Source organism: Podarcis melisellensis (genome assembly GCF_964234715.1).
Source record: "Podarcis melisellensis genome assembly, chromosome: 1".
Taxonomy (NCBI): Eukaryota; Metazoa; Chordata; class Lepidosauria; order Squamata; family Lacertidae; genus Podarcis; species Podarcis melisellensis.
Window position 1 is genome coordinate 46988372 of NC_138528.1, and position 26354 is coordinate 47014725.

At 42.1% G+C, this 26354-nt stretch overlaps 1 protein-coding gene and 1 long non-coding RNA gene across 3 annotated transcripts in view; one reads left to right on the plus strand and one right to left on the minus strand.

Annotated features, from left to right (window-relative positions):
• Nucleotides 1-20707, plus strand: part of DCAF5 (DDB1 and CUL4 associated factor 5) — a 41864-nt gene extending 21157 nt beyond the window's left edge. For both annotated transcript variants that reach the window (XM_081926406.1, XM_081926407.1), the window contains exons 6-9: nucleotides 3252-3465; nucleotides 9903-9969; nucleotides 11861-11988; nucleotides 17864-20707. In XM_081926406.1, coding sequence (XP_081782532.1) covers nucleotides 3252-3465; nucleotides 9903-9969; nucleotides 11861-11988; nucleotides 17864-19645 — 2191 coding nt within the window. In that variant the 3' untranslated portion in view covers nucleotides 19646-20707. The remainder of the gene's footprint in view (nucleotides 1-3251; nucleotides 3466-9902; nucleotides 9970-11860; nucleotides 11989-17863) is intronic.
• LOC309378378 overlaps nucleotides 9978-26354 on the minus strand; it is a 35545-nt gene continuing 19168 nt past the window's right edge. Inside the window, exon 3 of the long non-coding RNA XR_014172040.1 lies at nucleotides 9978-10790. This is a non-coding gene — a long non-coding RNA (uncharacterized lncRNA). The remainder of the gene's footprint in view (nucleotides 10791-26354) is intronic.

The following is a 26354-nucleotide window of genomic DNA, read 5'->3' on the forward strand; positions in this document are numbered from 1 at the left end:
TTTTCCTGTTTAACTTTTGGGTCTCTCCCCCCCTCCCCGAGTGCCATTCTTACTGTAAATCATTATTGTACAGTCAAAAAATATCAGATGGGTTAAAATATTAGCTTGGCAGTTGTATTAACTACTGTGTATTAGTCTGTTCTTGTGTGTTGCGTGTTCAAGTCCTCCTTCTCTTTTAAAGTCTCTCTGCTTCCCCCATAATACTGTAAACAGCAGTGCTAGAAACTCTCAACTCTTTCCTGCCCATTCCTCAGCCCTTTCCTCCTCCGCCTCAGTGACTGTAATTTCCTGACACCACTGGCAAGCTTGCAATTCAGTCAGGTGTGTCAGATCAAGATATGCAGATTTCGTATTATGAATACAGTTGTTGTCATTTCTTCCTCTCGCTTTTCTTTTTCTTTTAAAAAATGTCCCAACTTCGTGCTATGCCTTCCTTCTTTGCACTTTGTTGGCAGTAAGTGGCTGTTTTCTCAGGAAAACAATCCATCCATAAAACTTGCCAAAGGGAGAAAAGCTTTATTTAGACTATCTTGTCTATTTTTCCTGGAAAGGAAACCATTAGCTGATGCAGACAGTAGCTCCCATTTGTCATATCCTCTCTCTTCTCATTTGTCTGTTAGCTACTGGTAAAAACTGATTTAACCTTTAAAAAATCTATTCTTGGATTAAGACCCAAAATGTTGCCGTTCCACAGATCCTGCTTCATTTATCATTTTGTATAGGATCTGTGTGGCAAATGACAGCACCATGGCCTGTTAACATATTCTGCTGCAGTGTAAATGGGGGAAAGTTAAATGTTTAGAATTATAGAATCGTCAAGTTAGAAGGGACCGTGAGGCTCATCCAGTCCACCCCTTGCAATGCGGGAATCTTTTGCCAAATGTCTAGCTCAAACCCTTGACTCTGAGATTAAAAATTTCAAGTAAGAGACCAGCTGAGCTAATCCAGCTGTTCTGTTTCAGTTAACTTAGACATATGGTAATACATTTGCAAGTTTAATAAACAGGAAATACTTTATATGTAGAGGAATTCATAATATAGAATCATAGAATCATAGTGTTGGAAGGGACGGCAGGGGTCATCAAGTCCAACCCCTTGCAATATCAACTAGATCAGGGCACCAGCAAACTTTTTCAGCAGGGGCTGGTGCACTGTCCCTCAGAACTTGTGTGGGGCCGGACTATATTTTGATATGATGCAAGGACACCATGAGCCCCGGTGGCTGCTTACCTGTGTCTTGCGAGCGGCAGGCACTGGTGGCGGCAGTGGCAAGACAATGAGCGGCACGCAAAAGGGCTCCAGAGAGGGGCTGCTTAAAATGGTGGCTGCTTGAACGCTGCTGCTGCTGCTGGCACCAACAAAGCCCAGCCTCCTTCCTCCTCTAGGCAGGGCAGGGAGAAGCCAGGAGGAGGGAGGGAGGAGGCGCTGCCGCCGTATGAGGGAGAGGGAAAGAACGCATGCTCTGCGATCCACGCAGTGATTCCCGGACCGTCCACGGGCAGGATCCAGAAGGCAATTGGGCCTGATCCGGCCCGTGGACCTTAGTTTGCCGACCCATGAACTAAATCATACAGGGCAGGTGTCCATTCAACCTCTGCTTAAAAACCTCCAAGGAAGAAGAGTCCACCACCTCTCATGGGAGTCTGTTCCCCTGTCAAACAGTTCTTAGAAAGTTCTTCCTGATGTTTATGTGAAGCAACAAGTAAGGCTAAAGGAATTGCTGTGGAATAACTGTCTTCTTGTTTATATAAATTGGGATGGGGGACCAAGCTAGATTTTCAGCCTGGTTTAGCTGCTGCATATTATTATTTAGCACCAATCGTATATCTGGGGCTCCATCCTTGCCCAGAAGATTTAATTTACCATTGTAGCTTGTATACAGTACTGTACGTTCTGTTGAAAACTGTTAGTATTTCCAAGCAAATTGTCATGTGAGCAAGGGGGAAATAGATTGATGATAGGGTTGCTACCAGACCAGGAAAAGAAACAAAGCTTGGCTTGGCTTGGCCTGTCACTAACAGCAGTTTTGATCTGTAGACATTTGTAACAGTATAGAAGAGGCTGAGGACGTTACACTCCAGTATAATTTTTTTGTGAAAGATTGACGAGAGGTTTGAAGGGGCAGGAAGTTGGTTGGAAATGAGAAGGGAGAATCACATTCTTTTGGCTTCTCTGACTGCGAGACTTCCTTTGGATGAACTGAAAACTGTTTTTAGTTACGATGACATTCAATAGCTGGGAAAGATTGATTTTCAATAGGTTAATACTTTTACCACTGTTAATTTAAAATTCTAATCCTTCTCTATGTAAAATCATTTTGTGCTGGCCCCATGGTACTTCTAATCAATGTGCAAACCAGCATCTCATTTTTTTTAGCAAAAGAAAAGCACTGATTATGATACAGTAAGTGAATGAGCTATGAATGCTTTTGCCACAATAAATTCTGTGGTCCACTGGGATCCAAACCCTATTTATATTTACTATCTTAATAGTTCCTCTGTGACTTGGATAGACAGTTTGTATCCACCTGATGCCATGCATTGAGTATTTTATTCCCAATTCTTTGGAACTCCTTCCTAGATGTGATCAGAAAGGCTCCGTCCCTCTTGAACCTCAGAGGCTATTCAACAGGTTATTTAGTTTTGTGATTAATTTTAAATTGATTTTATCCACTGTACGTCTTTTGTAATTTGTATGTACACCACTTAGAAACCTGTATATAAATAGCTGAAATATTATTGTTCATTTATTAAAGTCCTCCTGAATTCAACAAGAGATTATTTCCTTGTAAGTGTGCAGGGAATTATAGTTGTAGCCATGATCCAGTTTAAAGTTGAACCTGCATGTCTATCTGAAATTATTAGAATGAGTTAGTTGTGGCCAGAGTTTTAGCAAATACTCTTAACTGGATTTGGGACTTGAAACAAACATTGCTACTTGTCTGAGATTTTGCCAAAAATCTAACTGAAATTTTGCTACACATCTAATTCATAAGTTAGTCCTAAGTATAGAGCTTGGGTGGCTTATTGGATCCTCAGTAACGTTTCCTTCCTGGAAATTTATTTAGGACATCTGAGTAATATATGGAGAAGTGTGGTTCATGGAACACAACTAGTTACACATCTATAGACTTTCTGCCTCCTTTGAACTCCTTCCTGCCTTCTTGTGATAAGGAGGGATGGCTGATAGATGCTTCATGGTAGGTAAATTGCGACGGCCCATCTGATTCTTTTTGGTTTCTTGTTTCCTAGTTCCCTGCTCCGGTATGGTGGGAATCTATCACTTCAGAGTGCCATGAGTGTGCGGTTTAACAGCAATGGAACACAGCTGCTTGCTCTCAGACGTCGGCTGCCACCAGTCCTTTATGATATCCACTCCCGTCTGCCTGTCTTCCAGTTTGACAACCAAGGATACTTTAATTCTTGTACCATGAAAAGCTGCTGTTTTGCGGGTGATCGCGATCAGGTAAAGAGCCTCAGTTGCCAATTCTGTGAGCTGAATAAATATTTCACTTGTGGCATTTATATCCCACCTTGCTCTCCAAGGAGCTTAAAGTAGCATATATGGCTCCCTCCCTCCTTGTTTAATCCCCACGACAACCCTGTTGAGGCTGAAAGGGAGTGACCGATGCAAGTTAATTCTGTCAGTTTCACTGCCAGGTGGGGGCTTGAACCCCAGTCTCCCAGGTCCTAGTCCGACAATATAACCTCTACACCATACTGGCTCAGTGGGCACTTCAAGTGCATTGATGGCATGGCATTAAAACACAGGGTCAGTGTGCCTATATTTAAGTTTCCCCCTTGCTTAAAACAAAGGAGGGTGTTAATACTGAGAGACCTGGACAACATACCCACACAACTTAGCCAACTCTGTGGGGTGAAGTAAGCCGAAAGATGGTAGCTGACCCAGGTTGTCCACTGAGCTCCTTTTTTGGGTGGTCATTAGAAATTGTATGTCTCTGGTTGAAATCCACTGTCCACTTCACCCCACTAATGTGACTTTCTGACTAGGCATATTAAAGGGGAGAAATGAAACACTTTGATACTAAACAAGGTAATGGAACTGGTAGCTAAGGCTCCGTTTCCACTCCATCAACGCATCATACAAGTTTATTCCAAAAAAGCCCCACATGGCGAGCTGTTTTAGTGCATACAGCTGCTTGCAACATGGCTCTGCTGCGTTTCACCATATTACTGTGGTATGCGAGAACTTGGGCCATGCTTCACAGCGAATAGTTGCAAGCAAATGGCACGCCATGCAGAGCTGCTACATGGCTATATTTCCATACAAATCGTGCCTTGGCTAATGCAGAAATGTTAATTGGGAGTAGGTGGTACACCATGTTGCCTTGATTTGAGATGGCTGGTGCAAATCTTTAGAAAGATGATAATGTGCTTATTTGCTTTCCCTTTGTTTCTACATATTTCTTAAACTTATATCCCACGTGTTTTCATCATGGAATCCAAAGGGGTGTGCATGTGGTTCGGTCACCACCCAGGCACCGACCAAACTCAAAGCTGCTTTGTTTCTGCATTGTGATGACCCCATGTGTCTTCAGACCTACCCTTTAGGATATTGATGATCTAGTGGGTTATGATGACTTACAGTGGTGCCCCGCATGACGAATGCCTCACAAGACGAAAGGGTTTTCCGTTTTTCGATGCGCTTCGCAAGACAAATTTCCTATGGGCTTGCCTCGCAAGACGAAAACGTCTTGCGAGTCTTGCGATTTTTTCCGCTCCCCCCCCCCCTTTTCTAAGCCGCTAATAGGGTTGCTTCGCAAGACGAAGAAACCGCTAGACGAAGAGACTCGCGGAACGGATTATTTTCGTCTTGCGAGGCACCACTGTACTAGCGGGTTATCTGACCTCATGTGGCTCAGGCCAGTTGCACCACCATTTATTTATTTTTTGGAAGGGGGCGAGTGTTTTCCTTTGTTACAGAGGAGAAAAGAAGAAGCCTGGTGCAATATGGTGAGGAGAGGGGGAGGGGGCTGGAGAAAAATTAAAATGAATGCTGTTGGGAACTTGCATATATTTTATTTAGGCAGTAGAAGAGAGAGGAGAAAAAGTAGTCTTCAGAATGCCTGGTTTTGGTGGCATTATGTGAGGGGGAGTCTAGTTTCTTGTAACTACACTGATGCTCTATCACATAGGCGCCAACTCTAAGGGGCCCAAGTCCCTTCACCGCCCCATAAAATATTGGGGGGGGGTGCCATCCCAATTTTGATATCAATCAGTTGCAGAGGAGGCTGAGTGTGGAGCTGAGTGCAGTGCTGATTCAGTGGTTGGACGCTTCTTCTGCTGCTGCCAGAGAGGGGAAGCAGCCCCGGGCCAGTGGCAGGAGGAGGAGGCCAGGCTCCAGAAAGGAGGAGCCAGCAGCCCTTGAAGCTGCACTGTTGTTGTGTTTGGCTCCTCCCTGTGTCACACGGGAGTCATGCATGTGCCCCCCCCCCATTTTCTACTTAGGTTGATTCCTCTGTCAATAAAAAAGTGAGTAAAGTTTGGTGAAATATGAATTTCTTTAGCAAGATCTCGGCCTTCTAGGGAATGACTCCCAAAACTTGACGAGAAATTTCCTTTGTTTTAGATCGGTGCTGCCTCTTTCGTTTCTCCTTAGTTCTGAAATTTGTTTTCCCCACTCCCTTTTGCTTTACTGTAGATGTAGCAAAGCTCTGGGCCACCGGTAATAAAAAGCACTCCTTTGCTGCTTTTTTCAAGCAAGAGTTAACGTGTGCTCTCTGAATAAAACTAAAATTATCTTTACTCTGTGGCATGTCCTCAGACATTACATCACCACTCAGTCTCCTTTGTTGATATTATGCATGTGCAGGAAAGTTTCAGGAATGCAGCAGTCACTGGGCTGCTCTTCCAGCATTCCTTAGGATGAGTTCTGCACACTGAGAGACTCTGGTCAGGATGCTTTGGGTTCTGCCTTTCAACATGGTGCTCCTAGAAAGAGCAATGGCTAAAACAACTCATTTACATGCTGCTTTGTTTTGTTTTTAAATAAACTAGGGAACTTGCTCAGTGCCGCTTAAGAATAGAACTGGCAGCATTCTCTCCCCCCCCCCCCATCAATCTTGGGGAATTTTTTTTGCATGCTTTTGCAGCACTAGGAATTTGTCTTGGTTCTGAGGCTCGTTCAAAAACGGAAGCATTCTCTTCCGGGTTTTCGGCGTTCAGGTTCTGAATCGTTTGGCTTCCAAGACGCTTGAAAACCGAGGTTCCACTGTATCAGTTTTAGTCGGAAAGGGCAGGCACTTGACTACTTCATACCATGTGAATTCCCTCTCAGAAGCAGTGTTGTTCTCTAAGTTTAACTGATAAGATTTCCCTAATTCCACCAGGCATACAGGCTTGTTTTCAAATTATAAACTAGATGTGGACAAACCATTTTTTACAAGCCTAATGTTGAAACAGTTGTACTTCGATGATGAACAGGGGATTTCAGGGAATGATGACCTAAATACACCTTATGAAGGTTTTCTGATTATCTTCAAATGCATTTACAATGATTAATTTTGAATGTTTTCATTAAGGCCGTAAGAAATATATTCTTGGTAACTTTAAGTAGTGAGCTTACTGGGGTGAAGCACTGGAATTACCCTATACTGCCAGTGGGGGGCAGCAGTGGCTATTATGAGACCTACATTGAAAGCAAATATAGGCAGGGCCATGTATTTAATTTCTGATATTGACATGATATATACTGTTCAAACAGCTGAAGGCTAGGGGTTTTTTTTTTAAGAATTATATTTGAGTGGTCAAAGAGTGAGGAATTAATCTGAACATTTGAACGTTGAAGTAATTTTTATCCCCAATAGCTTACTCTTATTAGCATACCTTTATTTTATGCCTTTTCTTGCTTCCAGAAATATGTCATTCCTGATTTTCTGCCTAATTATCAGTTTTATACTTTGGGTGCACATGTGTGTGTACAGAGCTGTAGAGCGTGTTTGTTTAAATAAGCAGCATATCACAAAACAGAACAATTGGTTTTACAGTTATCAGTATTGAAATTTATAGCAACCCTCCTTTGCTTCAGAATTTATGGAATTTTTTATATATGAAGAGATGTAAGATGCTCTTCTTCCTGTGATTATTTTGAGAGTGGGAACTGGCTTTTGCCACAGACTTGACAGTTCATGCAGATGAACAACCTGGGAAACTTTTTCGAGTGCTGCTGTTGGCAGGGTGGGGAACTAAGGGAAAGATTCAACAGCACTTAAGTGTGAAGATGGCAATCCAAACTGAACCGAATTTTGGAAGTTGCATGTGCTGTGAACGGTGTGGGTGGCTTTAGGCAAGCCACTCTTCTCTTAAGCCCTGGTTTAGTTGTCAGTCATATCCCATACCTGTGGTGTCAAGCAGGCCATCCATTTTTTAAAGCAACATTTGTTTATTTGTCTCTTTATTTAAACAACAACAAGCAATTATTTGAAGTGTAAAAGTGCTGAGGGGATTTCTTGGTGTCATAGCTGAGAGATTAAGGGTTAATAACACTCCAGTCCTCCACACTAGGGTCCTAATAAGCGTTGGGAGCCCTGTGCTGGTGAACTGTGTAAAAACAAAAAATCTTAAAAGGCCCAGTTATGTAGCTAACCTAATGTGTAATTTGGCTCTTTAAGATGTAAGAAGCTCTGTCAGTCATGAATTGCCTTACACAAAAGAAGCAAGCAAATGTGGAGCAAGAAAAAAGGGCTGGCTTTAATTTTCCTCTTTAATACTTTGCATTCAGCAAAACCTACGGAAATATAAAAGCTTCAAGATGCCGACCGTTTTCCAGCAGACAGTAGTTAAGAAACATTTATTCCTGTTGGTGGCTGAATTCCAGAATGTGCAAAAAGCACTGCTATTAAGACCGCAGTAACCGCTGCCGATCATATTCCCTTTTGCATCAGTTGCCTGTAGTATGTTCTCCTTTTGGGGCAGAAATGGGAGGGAGGTTCAGGCAGGCAAGGAAGCAGCAGAGCCAGCAGTCTGAGGATGGCTCATTCTAAACAATTGAGGCATGTTTATAGAGTTCTGGGATTGCTGCTTTGTGCAGCAACAGCTATTAACCATGCCTGGGAATTTTCTTCCTTCTAAGGCAAACTTCTGAATCAGCAGCTTGTCATCCAAAAGCCTTTCCTCCTCTCCCCTTTCGGTTGTTTGCAGCTAGTCACAGATGGAGGATGATTTACATCTTTGCTCATCAAATGACTTTGAATATTTTCCCCCAAAAGACAGTTAATGTTGTGTTTGAACACATTCTTTTAATGTTTGAAGAACTTGATGGGAGTAGGAAATGGGGGGGGGGCAGTTGGCATGAGAAGCACTTTTTTTGCTGCTTTAGGTCACACACTTCTTGAGAGTAGGCTTGGGCCTGATTTGCATGAAATGCTAAGCTAAACCTTGAATTAGGGAAACCACGCAAGTGTGCAGGATCCCAGAGAGCAGCTTGCAGCACCTTTTCTCCGCTCCAGTCCCATTTGCTGCATGGCTTCTGAACAGGGGCTTGTGGTTCAGCGCTCTGCTTGCTAACCACGAGGTTAGGAAGGAGAGAGCTTAGCCATGAGCCCAAGTTCAGACAACACACGAAACCAATCCTGACTTGCTTTGGCACAGTGCTGCAGCAAAAATGCCCAGGGAGGAGCACAGCGGCTATAAGCTTCTCTCCAGGAGCCAACACAGGCTTAGTAAGGTAAGGTCTGGTTTTGCAGGCCTTGTGAACCAGGCCATGGTGTCTCACGTGATGTATCCTCAGTGCTGGAGACACAGCAGGCAGCATATATTTCTTAACAACTTTCTTCATATTATCCTACAAGAGCAGCTTCTCTGACCACGCTCCTAAAAAACAACTGACTAGAACAGAGATGGGTCTTCATTTTTCCTTCTTTTAGGAAACTTCATCTCTTGAGGAACCTTCACGCAAACAAGGGTGGGGAATAAATAATAGAATTATTATTACTGCTACTTCTTCTACACTAAGACTATTAAACAGGGTGACTATGCTACAACTCTGTGTTGGGACACTTGCAATTGTGAAAGCTTAGTGAAACTCACCAGCCACCAGCAGAGTGTGGCTGCATTTGGCTGGCTGTTAAGTGCAAGATACTTTTTAGTTATTGGGGGGAAATGTGTAGTTGCATTCACATCTATAGCCTGAGCAACTTTCCTGTGCTAGATCCTTTTTTGGACATGGTTAACATTTGCCAAAAGGGACTCCACTGGCAGCACTTCTCTAAAGCTGTCCTCTTATAAGCAGATCTCTATAAAATTTCACATGGAAAGGAGTTCCTTGTGTGACTGTTTTCTTCTGGCAGTAACTAGGCTGGAGTGCCAGAACACCTTGACTTTACATTTTGAGAATTCTGGTTAGGATGAGGACAAAATATCCTTGCAGTTGGTATGCGCACATCCAAGTTGGGTAAAGCAGCTAGGCTTCTCCACATTGGAGGAAGGAAGCTTTTAAAATTATCAGTACTGTACTTTGAACTTTCATACAGTGGGCTATTGAGTGAATTTGAGGGAGAATTCCATTGATGTTAAAGCAAATAAATCATAAATGAAGACTAGAACAGGGACAGGTGTTTGACTTGTGTAGCATGATTTTTATGGGTACAATTTCAATGGGCCTGGAAAGTAAATATGCATTAGATTGTAGCTTATCATTTTTGTAGCCTGTTGATTTTTAAAATCAAAGCCTTCTCTCTCCCCACTGGTTTATCATGAATCCCTGGTCTTTATATTTTCAGTCCTTGACCTGCCACCACACCAACAATACAAATTCTGGGCATGTAGAATATATATGTATTGCATCATATAATCAAGCTATTGGAATCTTCCAAATATGTATATTTCAAGGGCTGCCTTAGTGGTGAATTTGTTGTAACTTACTAGTATTTTTATTTCTAACAGTACATCCTCTCTGGCTCTGATGATTTTAATTTATACATGTGGAGAATTCCTCCGGATCCAGAAGCAGGTGAGTGTTCCTGAAAAATCTTCCAAATTAAGTTACTAGCGCTAGGAAAAGCAGTCTTCTAGAACAGTGTTTCCCAAAGTGTGGTGTGCATACCCCCAGGGTTACACTGAAGAGTTTCAGAGGGTACATGGCAGAATTTGCTCTAGTCTAGATAAAATAATGATGTTAAAACTAGAAATTATCTTCTCCTAAAAAGGCCTACCACTGGTATAACATCTCAAAAGAGGTATACAATCATTGTGAGTTTGGGGAACACTATTCTACAATATTAGCAATTTATGCAAGAGGTGCATTATTGGGGCCGCCTTCCTGTACATGCATACCTTTGTGTAAACCCCGTGATGGTTGCTATCCTTTGCATGTCTGCTTGGAAGCGCTGACGTTCTCCTGGTTTGTGTGTGACATGTGTGTATATATCTTCGTACCCATCGCCTTCTTAATCAAAATCATCTCTCCCACTTAGCTGCTCTTTGCCTTGTAGGGGTGGGGAATACAGGTACCTGTATTTTTCACCTAACACTGTGTTATTCATTGATGCAGTCAGTCCGAATATGTAACAGTTTAGAAATGCAATACCTAAAACACAAAAAAGCATTACGCATTCACAATATTAACAACTACTGAAACACACGTGCACTAAGTTTAGTGCTTTAATTTTAGCTCTTTGTTGATCTATGTATGTTGTCATGAGTGTCACTGCTTTCTCACTTTTGTGTCCCCAACATGGCTCTTTTTTAAAAAACAAAGTGAAGGTTCCTTCATGTTCCACTTCTGGGCTTCCAGAGGCATCGTTTGTTGAGCAGTGCAGTTGAGTGACCAAGCTGAAATACATGAAGTAATAAGTTCTTTACTGTGCTGCCAAGCGCTACAGTCAAAGGGCTTTTTGGAGAAAACTGGTTCTCTTCAGTACTTCCAGCACTTCTAAGTAATTGTCCAGACTTGCCTAAAGGTCCATGGTTTTGGTGACCGAACCAACTCAGCCTTATATTTGTATGACCAAGAGAAGGTAGTTCTCCTGTGATAAAGGAGACACAGACCTGTTGGGTTCAGAGGCCTGGGACTCTTAGAAACATAAGACCCAGGACGTGTACTGTGTCTTATTAGATAGCAGGTTTGTTTTAGAGTTCCTTCCTTACTTGCAGCTACTTGCAGATTGCTGTTCTTCCTTCCAGAATTCCCTTTCCCCTGGTCTGCCTATTGTAAGTCCTGGGGTGAACTAGTCTACACTTAACTCAGAGCAACCTGGAATCCTGGTTTGGATCAAGGAATGGATCTGCCATAAGCATTACAGTGACTAAAATCGATTGGTAAACCACCAAGAGAGTAGATAAAAACAAATGCATTTGTGTTGGCTTGCCCTTTACTTGAAGTAGCTTTTCTTCCCATCTCTGTTGAGGCCATCACTACTTTACCTTCTGGATAATAGTTAGTACCAACAGTGTAGTAGAATGGAATGGCCATCTATCTGCCTGCCCATAGTTCTGAAGTTGCTAAGGGGAAGACTGACTATGATTTGGAAGCTTCCTCTGATGAGAAATGCTGCTGTACATCTCCACCAGACATTCCTGTCTTCAGCCTGTTCTGTTCCAGTTATATTCGTTATCAATATGCTCTTTTTCACAACTATATGTGGTATGTATGCATGCAGGCTTACTGGAGTTTTTGAATATTTCACCTCTGGCATAGTCCAGAGTCAGGGTATCCTTGACTTAAGGCAGTTTTAGTTGCTGCCAATGAAATAGTGACTAATTTAGTGGAAGGTGCACAATGGGATAAGGGCGGTGGTGGACTTATGGCCTGTAGCTGTACACAGCTAGTATTTCAAATTCAGTGCAAACAAGCCATTCTTTGGTATATGGAGCTATTCTCTTCTGTTGCTGTTTTTTTCCAGGTGGAATCGGCAGGGTGGTTAATGGTGCATTTATGGTATTGAAAGGTCATCGTTCAATTGTGAATCAGGTCCGATTTAATCCCCACACCTACATGATCTGCTCCTCAGGTGTGGAAAAGATTATAAAGGTGAGCCCTTTTCCTCTGCTTTGCCATGGCTGTTAAGTAGCCTCTTTTCAGATATTAAAGTAAATGAAACTTCTTTTAAATGTGTAAACATTTCCTTGCTCATTCATGCGTGTTCTTAAGCAGAACTGTTGGTTGCTATGATCATGCAGGACTTGTGTTCTTTGCTAGAATGTGCTTCATATTCTTCATTTATTGGGAAATACAAGTTAAAGCAGCCACACACACCAGCAAATGGCATGTTTAATATAATTGCACTAATCAAAGCTGGTACAGTCGAGACACCCACACACTTTATCCCCCTCAGTGAGAACCAAACTAGATAAAATGTTGGCAGCCTGCTCATGTCTCCCACATATTTGGGTTTTGTGGGGAGTTGTTTGTTTACTGAAATGCAGCCATGGAAGGGGGGGCTGATAACTTGATCAAGGAAACAAAGGGTTTCCTTGAGCCAATATTATAATATTTACTCATATCTTGCTTTTCCCCTTATAGGATTCTAAAGTGGCTTACAGATAAAAACACGACTCACTAAAAACATTTTTAAAAAACCAATTAAACATCAATAGAATTAAAACTATATACATATACGAAATCTGTTTAGAACATAACAAATAATTGCAATAAAAACCACAAATTAGTTGTCCAAGGCATTTAAGCAGTTGTCTTTTATCAAGAGCAGCAACTGTATTGAGGGGTGCTTCTTAAGAGAAAGCATGCCCACTCAGGGAACCCTTCTTCATAGAGGAGGCTTTTTCATTGTCCGTGGATGAATACATGCCCTTGGAGGCCTTCCCTGACACCTGCAGGGTCCCATCCTCCCGCCCCTTCCCTGTTGAAATTTGGCTTGGGAAAGTTTAACTTTTGCTCCCCAGCTGCACACTCTGGGTTGGTCACCCTCAGTTAAGCTTAGTGGGGAGCCAAAGGGTGTTCCCAGGGCTAAATACTGGCAGGGTGAAGGGAATGAGTCTACATCCATGTGCATAGTTGTGGGATGTACATGGTGCTCCCAATAGTTTCTCCAGTTTGTAAATACCGGTGGATGTCCATAGCTGGCGCCCCCTGTTCTGTGGGTAAATAACCCTTAAGATCTGAAACAACACTCAGCTTCTCCAGATGTTCATGCAAGACACAGTTGTAAGGAGTGATAACTTGACAAATATTTATGAAAATAGTAGATGGTCTGAAATGTTCAATTGCTTGAAACACTCTTAGAGGCTACTGCCTGTGCAGCAGTGAGGTTATCGGAGTTGGGTGCAAACCACAACATTAGCTGTTTTGGGGATGGTACACATATTTGGTTTTGGTTCTGCCACAGAACACATTGGCCGCATGTGCGTCGCCTTCCTTCAAATCCAGGATTTTACCCATTCTAAACTCTGAACAAACCTGTGAAGTAGCCATTTAGCTGGGAGAGAGGGAGTTTCATGGGTGGAGAGGGGCTTGAAACTCACTCTTCCTGGTCCAAGTCCCAACTCCCTTGTTGCTGCACCACACTGGCTCCCTGACGTTGAGCTGAACCCTTGAGTAGATCGTCTTGAGCTCTTTTATGTATATACAGGTGCCCTGCAGGCTTAGAAAGCAGGTTCAAGAGGATTTAATTCTACGCCTGTTCTGTTTTCAACCATCCGCTGAAGAGCTTTGTAAATCTCTTTAGGGCAAATGGCAGTAATTGAGGTATATCATGTAAACACTTTAGTCAGTTGCACATTGATTGACTGACTGTAACCCTGTTGGCAATTTACAAGCTGGGGGTCATGGCTGGCCCAAATCCTGCCAGCATGATCCACTGCCTGTCTGCATAATACAGTACCAAGAATCTATATTCAGTCTGTGTCTCTGGCTTGCTCTTTGAGTTTGCTACTGCTTTCTCACCCTATTCTCCAGATACTAATGCATATTTAAAAAGGGATATATCTGGCAGCAGCACAAGCAAGGATTTTAATTACACAGTGTTGTGTACCATTGAAATGCCTTGCTTCTTGTTTTCGAGACGTCTGCCCTAACTGTATTTACACCAGTTTCTGCCAAACAGGTATACAGTATGCATAGACTTAATTGGTTCAGTTTGAAGCCTCTTGTGAAATTTGGATGTAATAACCAATGAAGCTCTGAAGCTTTCCTGGATGACAGTACTTGGTCTGTTGGATTAATGTATGTATATAAACAGCCCCTGTGTTGCTTTTGTTGCACCTATATTTTATTTTTATTTTTTGCGGGGGGGTGGATATTGATTCAATTAAGTCTCTTTTTCAAGAGCTCTCCCAACCTGAAAGGTTGTGGTGCTTGAATGCCTCTGGAAAAGAAAATTCATGTTAGATCATAGGTTCAGCATGTGTATTTGTGAAACATGCCTATCTTTTCTAATGTACAAGCTTAAAACTAATTATGAGGAAGAAATATTGATGTATGTAACTGCCATGCTGGAACTCCAGTTTTTCTGTGCCTTGTTCTCATTTTTGCAAGACAACCTATTTTGGGACAAGAATGGCTCAGCTTCAGATTGTTCGCACCTAAGCTCATACCCTACGATCACACATTGTAGGCCAGCCTTGTGAGCCCCTTATAGACTTTCCCGCCTGTTCAGATCAAAATGTGAGGCCCTGCACTGGAATTTCCACCTGGGTAAGGTTGAATTGGCAGGAACCCAACAGAGCAATTCTTTGCAAGGGCTCCCAATTTTAATAACCCTTCAGAAAGCTGATCTATCTGGCTCCTAAATCCTTAGAGGGGTTGCCAAAACTTGGCCTGGAGAGGAATTTGAGAGGTGGATGAGCGGGTGTGGACAGCTGCTGGTGACTTTTCTGTTTTGGCGTGTTATGAATTAAAGTAAATTTAAAATCCAGCTTTATTTGAATTGTTAGCATGGCTTGATGACAGAGTAATTTTGTGTAAAGTTTTTATGTGGAAGATAAGAGACTTTAAACTAAATGGAGATTATGAAGTAACACCATGATTCAGAGAGAACATAATGGTGAGTCAATGGAGAAGACTGCAGAAAAGCTTACTTGGCAGGCAGATGTTGCTCTGCAAGCAGTAGAAAGGTAGAGTTGTGTACACTGTTGAGAGAAACTGACTGAAGTCTGTAGAGGGCTTGACAGCAGGAGGGCAGTGTTGAACTGAATATTGATGGTAGTGGCAACTTGTCAGACTGTGTGGGAGGGAAAGTTGTAAGGTATTGCTGATTTATACTTTAATGAAAATTGAAATGCACTACTATGTAAGAGATGGAAGGTTTTTTCAGCCATGTTTCTATGGAGACAACCATAGAGACAAGCTACTATCTGTCTCTTGCTTTTATAGGATAATTTGATGTAGCACACCTAATTATATACACTTGCAGCAAAATCATAATTTAGCCTACCTGAACACAGCATAAAATATCTTGCTGGCATGTGACTTAACCTGACATCTCTGAAAGGTCACCTTCCTGCATGTAAAAGGAGTCTGAGGCTTTCCTGGCAACTGCAGGTGATAATAAAAAAGGTTGCTCCTTTGAAGGGCTTTGCTTACTTCTCAACTTCTATCCCAACTCTAAAATCTCCCCAAAGAGTAGCTATGTTCATCTATTGCAACAAAAAACAATCAGTCTTGTGTCTCTTGTGTCTTCTTCAATACGAATGCATATATCGTGACATAAGCTTTCAGGGACTCAAGCCCACTTGTCAGATGCATGAAGTGAAATCTTAGTTGGCAGGCAAACAAAGGAGAAAATGGTAAGGTGGGAGTCATGTCTATCTTGTTACATTCTTTGGTAGTAAGTGCCTTTACAAGGATTTCTTCTGCAAAGTCATGTTTTTAGGAGTCAGGTTTTCAAAGTGGGTGTGGGGACTAGGCTTGAGGATGGTATGAAAGAATGGAGTGAGGGAAGGGTGTGAAGTTCCTGACTTTATTTTCAAATAATTGAAGGGGAAATTCAATAGCCATTAAATTTTCTCCCTTTTGATTACTGCCTAACCTGTTCTTTGGTTTTGATATTATCTTTCTAACCCAAACTTTTCTACAGATGCATGAGAACTAATGACTTGTATGTATTTTTTTTTCTTTCTGACATTTGGAATCTCCCCAGATTCCACATTTATGTTGTGATCCAATGGGTGTTCCTTGCAGGTCTTCCTCAAAGTTGGACTATTCCGTTATTATGCAGAATTAAAATAGGAACAACCTCCGCGTGTCTGTACTTTTTGTTCTGGGGGAAGTAATTTGAGGGAGGCATTTCTGAATTCAGCTACTTACTGAACTGGTTCCTTTAAAGGACTGTTAAGAGGACCTATCAGGACCCAGCAGCACTAAACAACTATCACCCAGTCACAAATATCCCCTTCTTGGTGATTAAAAGCATGGTGGTGGTCCAGCTTTAAGCCTGTGCGAAGGAAGCTGAGCATCCGGACCCATTTCATTCTGGCTCCAGGCCTCTTCATTGTACTGAAACTGCTTTGGGTGCCTTGGCTGATGACTTTTGTTGAGAGAGAAGGGGAATGCAACCCTCTGCATTCTCTTTGACTTCTCTGACTTTTGGTAGTGATGACTATGGAATTCTTCTGGACTGACTGGGGGGGCACCATTTTACTGGGGTTATGTTCCTACCTCCAGGGTCAGTTCCAGAAAGGAGCAATTGGGGGAGGGCTGTTACTTGACACCCTGGGAATTGTCCTGTGGAATTCTGCAGGGGTCCATTCTATTATCCATCCTGTTGTTTACTTGGCCTGGCCCCTTGGGGTGAAAGGCTGATAATAAATAGCAGAACTAAAATAAGATAAATATGTAGAGCATGTCTCTCGAAGGCCCCAACCCACAACTTAGGTGAGGGCTAGATGAAGGTGGGAAGGTAGGGCCTGCTACAGAAGGGCTGGCAAGCAATTAATTTTTTTAAGAAGCGGATTAGGATAAATGGGCATTACCTTCAAGTCCTACTATGCTGTTTACCTCCCATGTGCATAGATCTGCTAGCAAAAGAGGATGGATCATGTCTGCTGTTGGTGATTACAGGAGCATAGATGTACACTAACAGGCATGATCATCCTCTTTTGCAAGCACAGCCTTCTGCCTGGGAGGTGAATGGTGTCAGGTGGTTCTGCTCATCTGTGCTAATTCAACCATATAATTGTCTTTTAGTGCTAGCCTAGGTGTATTTTTAAGAAATACTTGGTAGGACAGCAAAATTCTAAGCACCCCCATCAGCCTCATAGGCATACATGATTGGAAATGGCTGCACTGCTGTTATCATGGCATTTGAGTATAGGGGAACCAATAATAACTACTACTACTACTACTACTACTACTACTACTATTTTATTACTTCTACCCCACCCATCTGACTGGGTTGCTCCAATCACTCTGGACGTCTTCCAACAAAATATAAAAGCACTGTAAGACACCAAACATTATAGATGTTCAGCTTACATTGTGCAGCCATCCACAACTGCTGAGATGCTGAACCATGCAACTTATTGAAACACAACAACACGTCTCTAAAACAAGCTCTAGCTTTAGTTTCCTGGGAAACAAATGCCTGCCTTACTGCCTAGACTTTTATTCAGAAAGCAACCTAGTATTCTTACCACCTCCTTTCTCTCTCTCCCCTCCCCCCCACTTGTAAACACCTATTAGATAAAAATAGAGTTCTGCAGTCTGGCGTTCATTTCATTTCAAGCTGGAAGCATTTTATGAGTTGTGAACCCTCAAGTGTAGGTGGGGAAACAGTTTGCACGTGAAATGGAACATTTTGTGAAACTGAGTAAAAAGAATTGTTCTTTAAGATCAGCCACACCAATAGTCTTGCAAAATGATATAGGTATATCAGTAGGTTGCTGGAAAGCCTTAAAATAGCAACTGGGTGATATATATAAAGCAACACTTCTTTTTATTCTTTTTACAGATCTGGAGTCCTTACCGGCAGCCTGGTTGCACAGGAGATCTGGATGGTAAAATCGAGGATGATTCCCGTTGTCTGTACACACATGAAGAGTACATTAGTCTTGTGCTTAACAGTGGCAGTGGCCTGTCTCATGACTATGCCAATCAGTCAGTCCAAGAGGATCCACGGATGATGGCCTTCTTTGACTCCTTGGTCCGTCGAGAGATTGAGGGATGGAGCTCTGATTCCGACAGTGACCTTAGTGAAAGCACAATTCTGCAGCTCCATGCCGGAGTAAGTGAGCGTTCAGGGTATAGTGAGTCTGAGTCCTCCACATCTCTGCATCACTCCCCACCTCACATGACGGAAGAATCTGATGAAGCTGCCTATAACCTGGGAACCTTGAGATCTACCGAATCTCCACCAGCCAGAGAAGCTGTGGCTTCTCGCCAGCAACGTTTGTCTGCACTGAGGAGGTACCAAGACAAGCGTCTCTTGGCTCTTTCTAATGAGTCTGATTCTGATGAAAATACTTGTGAGACGGAGCTGGATGCTGATCTCTTCCCGAGGCCCAGGTCCCCAAGTCCCGAAGAGAATGACTCAAGCAGCTCCAGCAGCAGCAGCAGCACAGAAGATGACGAGGAACTGAATGAGCGCCGTGCCTCAACCCGGCAACGCAACGCACTAAGGCGCAGGCAGAAGCCACAAAAGGAAGAAAGGACTAATGCAAATGCCAGCACAGAAAACACAAGTACCTACTTAGGCGAAGACCTCTATGATTATCCCCAGATCAAAGTGGATGACCTCTCTCCTTCTCCAGCCTCATCTCCCGAAAGGAGTACTGCAAATACTGAGGTCCGCAAAGAGAAGGTCTCTCCTTGCTCAGAGAGTGAATCTGTAGACAGGAAGATCTACAAAGCTTTCAGGTGGCTCCACTATTCTTATATGTCTTACGCGGCTAACAAAGATGGCGAAACTTCGCATGGAGGTGGTGAAAGTGAAGGGAGACCCGGAACGAGCAGAAAAACCCAAAGTGGGCAGGATCCCTCTACTGAAAACCGCAACAAGGAAACCTTCAAGGAACGTAGCTCGGCAGAAAATTCTAGAAATGGTCAAGATCATGAATGCGATAATCAGCGGCAGCTGGAGGATCAAGAGAACGTCGCCCAAGGGAATGGAAACAGTGGGACTGTGGAGCATTCGTTTGAGATGAAGAAGCTCAATGGCAAAGCCACATGCAAAGGCCGAAGTAGTTGCACTGAAGAGCCATGCAACCAGCCTGCAGGATTTGTGGAGCAGAAAAGTAACCAGAATTGTCAACCTGCACCCAGCCACAACCCACTGGTTGTCTCGAAGGATTCATTTTCCACCGCTGCCACCTGTAGTGGATCTGGAAATTACTCTAGAAACCCAACAGATGACAATGAGGACAGGAACACGGACAATTCCTGTGCAAACCACAATAATGGTCACTTGCACCCTCGCTCTTCTTACCTTAGTAACGGACAGAGTTTTGGAGAGCAGGAGGCTGTGGCTCAAGGAAGACAATTACACTTAAATGCTGATAATGGCAGCCTTGTGCAGACATGCACATCCTTGCACAAGGAATGCAGCCTGTCTGCAACAGACTCTCCCAGTCACACCGTGAGCACGAAAGAGGAAGCTGCCGAGTTGCATCTTCCGGGCAGTGATGGCTCGCAGATCCGTGGGCGACAGAAAAGGCATAGAACAGAGTTTGAAGACACAGATTCTGAGAAGTCTTCCTCAGAAAAGAAGTTAAAAACACACGCAGCCTGGGTTTGAAATGTCACATTTCCAGTTCTCCATTCCATTCTCCAGTGGGTCTATTTTAAATTGCCAGGGGCTATGTTGTATAAAAAAATCTAATCAACCTTTAAAATGAGAGACTGAGTATAGTGTACCCTTACAAGGTTCTGTTCAAGTAAATCCTTATTCAGACAGTTGACTTATTCTCGTGTGATGTGTGGTGTTTGTTCAGCTAGCTACCTAACGTGGCTATTGTAAATCTTATTCTTCTGAAAAGAATTATTTGCGTGTTGATACTGTGGGTTTTATAGTCTCATTGACTTGAGTGATAGGCAACTGACATCTATGACTGATGCTTCTGGGGTGTTTTTCTGCACATGAAAATGGGAGCAAATTGGGTGCAGTCTTCTAACCCTCTCCCATGCTTCTGAAGTCTTAAAGAAGAGTGACTGTTTGATTTGGTGGAAGCATTCTCATGGTTTATGTATGTAAAGTAACATCACACAGCTGTTTGTACTTAAAGTAATCCAATTACTCATTCAAGAAGCAGGAGATGGTTTTGTTTGAAACTGTTAAGGTAGTATCCAGAATGACCTTGCTCTTTTTCCTTCTTCTAAAATTAAGCCTCTCCTACCACAAAGTAGCCATATTTGTCATTGGATTAGAACGTAGATTCCACTCCAATTGAAATTCAATAGAGGTATAATCTGGAAGCACTGCTGTACTTCCCATGGCTTCATTTGCTGTCCCTAAACTATTACCTGATTTACAAAATAACTTGCAGGAAAGCTACACGAAATCTTGTATGTAGCTACAACTCTTGTGTCTGCATGATACTGGTGATACAGTCCAGGAAAGATGGTTAGTGTAACTCAGAGGAGAAAAATGAATATTGATGTACCTAACAAGCTAACTGTGAGCGTAAACTGAATCTTGAGACCCGGTTCTCTCTTCTTTTCTTTTCCTTTTTTAAAATAATTGATCTTCTTTGGAACAGTAGGCTGACTTTAGAGACCCTGGTTTTACAAGTCCTGCACTACTGTTCAAAAGGTGCAGATTGATGTATGGTTTCCAATTAAACAAATATTTTTGTGTGTATTGACTATCTTGTTTTTTATGGTAAACCATAACATTGGTATATATTTTTGTAATACAATAGTTATATACTGGAGAGGGGATGGCCTTGCAGTTCAACACTTGACACTGGTAAATTCTTCTGGGATTCCAAGTAAACAGAAATGTTAATCAGCCAATTTCTGTATGTTACCTGCAGAGTTTTTAATAATGATGGCTGGCACAACCGTACTCAACTGGGTGGGGGATGGGGGTAGGGGTTCCCCTAGATGCTGGTACGATTTGTGCTCTTCTTTTGGGTAGTTTGCCTGTCCCTTCCCACTTTACAAAGTAGGTTGGTAGGTGCCAGCCCTTCTGCTGTGTCCTTTAGTGTTAGCTGGAGCTCTTTTCCTCTAATACTTCACTGCTTTTAGCATGTCTTAATGGTAGATTTTGGAAAGTCAAATATGGATTAAGAAGGAGGGGTGGGATGGGAAGATTTTCAGTAGGAGTCCTACTCCGCACATGTTTAAGATCTCTTTCCTTTGGAACTAGTCAACTTTATACCACAAAACAAACAGCTATCTACTTTGCAGCCTAGTTCTATGCATCTTTAGTCAGAAGCAAGCTCCACTGAGTACATCTGGACTTAGTGTTGCATCTAGCAAGGGCATCCCATTTATGCAAAGACTTCTGTGCTTTTCCTCTCATGCTCCCCAAATATGCTCTGGTGGTACCCCAATACTGAAGAGCAGATTGGGCAAGGGAGGAGAAGGTTTGTTGGGCAAGCAGAAGTCCTTGGAACAACAGGACCACTTCACTGGATACTGCCCTTAGTCCCAAATAGTTTTGTGTAGGATTGCTAGCATAGTTTGCTGCACAAGATTTATGATGGCTGTGTGAAATATTGTACTGATGTGACTCTTACCCAGGGCTTTCCAAACTAAGTACATGGACCAGAGCTTCATTCAAGAGGTCCACAAAAGCTCTCTTAAAAATACAATTAAAAACCATACAGCACCTGGCATGGCACATTACAATTACTACAATAGGTGGTGGGGGGGAATCATTAAGTGGCACCAGTACCCTCAGCAATATTCAAGTTGGGGGGGGGGAGTTTGGGAACACTGTCTTAAACAATAAATATAAAAATAAAATGCTAAGCATTGTGGCGGAGTGTCACTAGTGCTGAAACTGCTTGAGCCTTCTCTTGGAATTTGAGGAGTTCTCCACGTTCCTTGGATCATCACTTGCTATGGGATTCTTCTAATAGAAGCGTCCTACATTGCCGGGTCAGTGTTTTAGAACCAAACAAAAAATGACAGAATGAGGTGCCCTGTTGTGTAGTACTTTGCACAATTTTCCTTTGTGTATATTGTATGCTACTGTGTCAATGGCTAAAGGGTGGGGGCAGTCGTTAATTTTGGGGGCCTTTTTAATGATGAATGAAAAGGAAAGTGTGTCTCCTGAATCTATTAACTGGTGCTTAGCTTTTCATGCAAAGGGTCTTCTGTAATACACAGCTGCTCAACTAAGCTCTACAGCCCAGGTTTTGGAAGCGATGCTTTATGGCTAAGCTTTTACTGGGGAAAGGGAAGGGGGCCACCTTCATGAAATGAAAAAGGGGATTTCAGAAGAACTGGAAGACGAGGTAAAGGAGATGGAAGAAATTATACTGCCCAAGGGAGTGGAAGCATGAAAGGCAGAGTGGATATGCTTCAAGTCAAATAACTTGATCTGCTTTACAAATAATTAATTAATATTAATCTGATTGTGGTGTGGTGGGTGTGTAAGTGCATTGAGGAGGGAGTTTCTCCATCGCAAAGATTTGAAAAAGCAAATGCTTATGGTTTTGCCAATTGGAAAGCATTGTGCAATAGCATAATAGTTAGCAGATAGATTTTCCTCTCCTGTCACTGTAACTTGAAAGCACAAACCTTAGGGTAAAACTTTTTTGTGTGTTTTGTAACTTGAACTTACTCATTCTGTAGTTTGGGGCTTTGCAGCTCTTCCCCCTCCCCCTCCACATTTTATCACTTAAACTATTCTCTACAGGCACATACGTTGGCACTCAAAACAGGTGGAGTTGCAGAGCAGCAGCTCCCAAACCCAACCAAGTCAACAACCCCTTTCCTTGAGGATTATGTTGTCTTGACTGTTTCTCCTCTCCACGTCTTATTCCTCATTAGGAGACCTTACAGTAAGGTGCCAAAATTTCATTGACTTGTATCTCCCCAGTAGTGTTAAAGGAAATGGGAACAAGCTTTGCCATTTAAAAAGCCAGGAATTTACTGAACTTTTTACTTGGAATATAAAATCATGGGTGGTTATGAATCATGTTGACCAGAATTTCTATAGTAAAAGGTCACATGACCCCAGTTGCTAGGACTATAGCACCACCATGCCCATAGATGAGAAATCTCTTCTATCATTTGGCCAGTGAATATTGGGAGACATAACACTGAACCAGCTTAATCATTGGTTTGACAGAACACAGCAGTTCTTACATTAAAAAAAAAAAGAACATGATGGCAAGCTTTAACTTATAGCTGCATTGATGGACCAAATCTGCAATTGATTTAAATTGATTCAATAACTGCAGAGTAGTCGTGTATGTGTTGGCTAGTTTGGCTCTGTTATGTTTCTCCTTATGGGGAATGAAGGATAATATTGCAGATGGCCTTTCCTTCCAATGATAAGTAGCAGCTTTCTGGAATTAAATTCTTTTACTACTTTCAGTGTTCTCAAAGACACCTTTATATTTTGGTCATAGGTATGCTTGAACACCAGATAACTTTTAATTTAACAGCAAATAGCTCTAGTTTGTGTAAAAATAGATTAAAAATATGCAATGTTAACTGCTGCAGAAATATTCAGCAACCATCTGTGATCAATCCAGGCCTCATTTTAGCCATGTGAAAGAAAATACCTTCAGCAAAACTTTTATGGCTATTGTACAGATGGTTTGAGAGACTTCTTGCAAAACCTAAAATAATAACATAGCTCTCCAAGTTACCTACTTGCACTGCAAATGAGAACCTCTGTTAACCAAAGATGCTGTAGGAGCATGACATCCTTAATTCTGCTGCAACATAGTTGTGGCTACGTCAAAGTTGTGCAGAATTAAAGACTGCATCTTAGTGCAACTTGCCAATTTAAGGTTAGCCTAAGCCAACTTAGACATATTGTATTCAATAGGGCATGTTCAAGCCATCCGCAAGGTTGTCACTAGCAATTCATTTGTAGAAGGGCTTTTAAAGAGTTTGAGAGGCCCACGCCTCAAGTCCAAAGACAATTGCCATCAACTGTAATCATGACCATCGTATATTTGTCCTGCCTTTGGGAAGGCTAGCTACTGTTCCTCTATGAACTGTTTTTAGTTCTGGGACCTGACTGTAGTATACCAGACATTGCTTGGTATTCTCCATTTCTCCACTATTAATATGGCACCCTTCAGGAAACCTCTGCTTTATTTGATTTTCAACTAACATTATTACAGAGGAAAGAGAGAGTGATGTGCTTGCATTGTGCAAAATATGTCCTTCCAATTTCTCCTCACAGTAACCTTGTGAAGCAGGCCAGTGCTGCTACAATTTGATATAGATGGAAATGAGCTGAAAATTAGTGACTTGACTGAGGAGTTTGTGGAAGAACCAAGTAGAAATGAGTATGCGTTGCCCCAGCATAGACAGAAAAATAGGCAAGGTGAATAAACCTTTCCAAGTATCCTTCTTGCATATATGTACAACTTGGGCCTAATTTGTTTTCAATTTGAAATAAATAGATCAGGAGTTGTTATGCAGCCAAATTGGTCTGCAGTCCACTAGGTTAAACTTAACAGACTTGTGCTGGCTAGAGGCTTATGGCAGCATTAACATCTGAAGAGACAGATTCCTCCATATGTTCTTATTTGTTTCTGGAACTTAAAAATGACCCAGCCATGTGTTTGGGGTGAAGCGTGTGCTAAATTTTCTTTTCACTCCAAGAGCTAAATTAATTTCATGCCAAGTTCTGCTCTTGAAAGCAAGAAAATCGACTCGGCCATAGTGTAGGGGTGTGTGGGTTTTTCCTTCTATTCTGAAGAACACAATGATTGGCTTCAAGATTGGAAATCTCTGCTGAAGGCTATATTTTATGGTTTGAATCTAAAGTAATTTTGTAGCTGAAATCTGCTGAACTGTTGTGGTCTCACTGCAACTGTAATCCTAATTTCAAAAGGTGGAATAAATTCAATTTCTGGCAACATGCCATTAGGCCGTGCCCTTCTAAATAAAATTTCACCAACAGTCTCTGAAAAAAGTCTTGGCTTCATACTTTTTTCTCAGTGAATGTCAATAAATGGTCATCATTTGACATCTGCTCTGCATAATAATATTTTTTAAAAAAATTCTAACCACCCTTCATCCAAGAATCACAGGACAGCTTACAACATAAAATCACAAAAATACATACCATAGGAACAAACAAAACCAGTAGTCCCTCCACAGTTCAAAAGGCCATAGATTGTTTAATTAGTAAGTACAGTAAGACCTTTGAATGGAATGAAGTTTAAGAGATATATTAACCCTTCTGCATGTGGTTAGTAAAATCACTCTTGTATCTGATAGTGGACCCAGACACAGTTCCACTTCTAATGTGAATCAGATTTTAGCCTGGCCAGTTCCTGGGAAAGGGAGTCGACAAGAAACCCTATAACTCTCAACTAGAGGACAAGGTCCACCATTGCAAACAGCTACCATTAACCACACCATGCCATCTATTTGATTAAGTCAGCTAGGTGCATTCATTGTTACAAGATATTTTGCAATGCTAATTAAACTTCTAAGGTAGGATTGGAGGACCTGTAGTTCTTTAAGAGTTGTTGGACTCCCAAATCCCATCATCCCTGACCACTGGACATCTGAAGTCCAATTACATCAGTGGGGTGGGGGGTGGGGCACAGATTCCCCTTAAGGAATAACTTGGAGCAGGGTGGTTAGTAGCTGGAATTTCAAATTTATTTATTTTTAAATAGAAAACTATATCCTACACAGAATAGAAGACAACCATGGTATTTCATGTCCTTTTTCACCTACCCCCCCCCCCCGCCTGCCCTGCTATGATTAACATATCTTCTCGAACAGACCTGCTCTCTTTCCCATCTGGAAACATTATGGCAAAGACAATTGGTTCAGCATGTCTTACTAATCAGATTTCAGTGGCACTCTTCTACTGACCAGCTTTTGGAATTGATAAGGTACAAAAGCCTTCCCCAAAAGTGACAGTTTTAAACGTTTTACTAGATGTCCCAAGTTGGGTTTCCAGAGTCTTCAGCTGTCCTTGTGTGCTGTTTTTGTCATGGCTATGGCAGCTGAAATCCTTGCCTTGATACCTTTGGAAAGAATGTAAGCACCAACCGTACTTGTGCACTAAGTTAAAGCATGTGTGAAAGCTTTACAACTTATTTAGAGTACCTTGCAGAGTTCAGGAGCCCTATATCTTTTTACATCAGACTTGATAAAAGGGCCTTTATGTTTAGAAAGCTTGCCTGTTAATATTGCACAGCCAGGCTACCAGACTTCAATATAATTCCCAAGGCGTCTTGAATAATAACAGCCTCTCTGGGTGTCTTGGTTTGGATCGAGAGACAAAAAGGAGAGCACACAGGAACAAGTGTCTCTGGTGCACAAACCAAAGCCAAAAACACCTATCT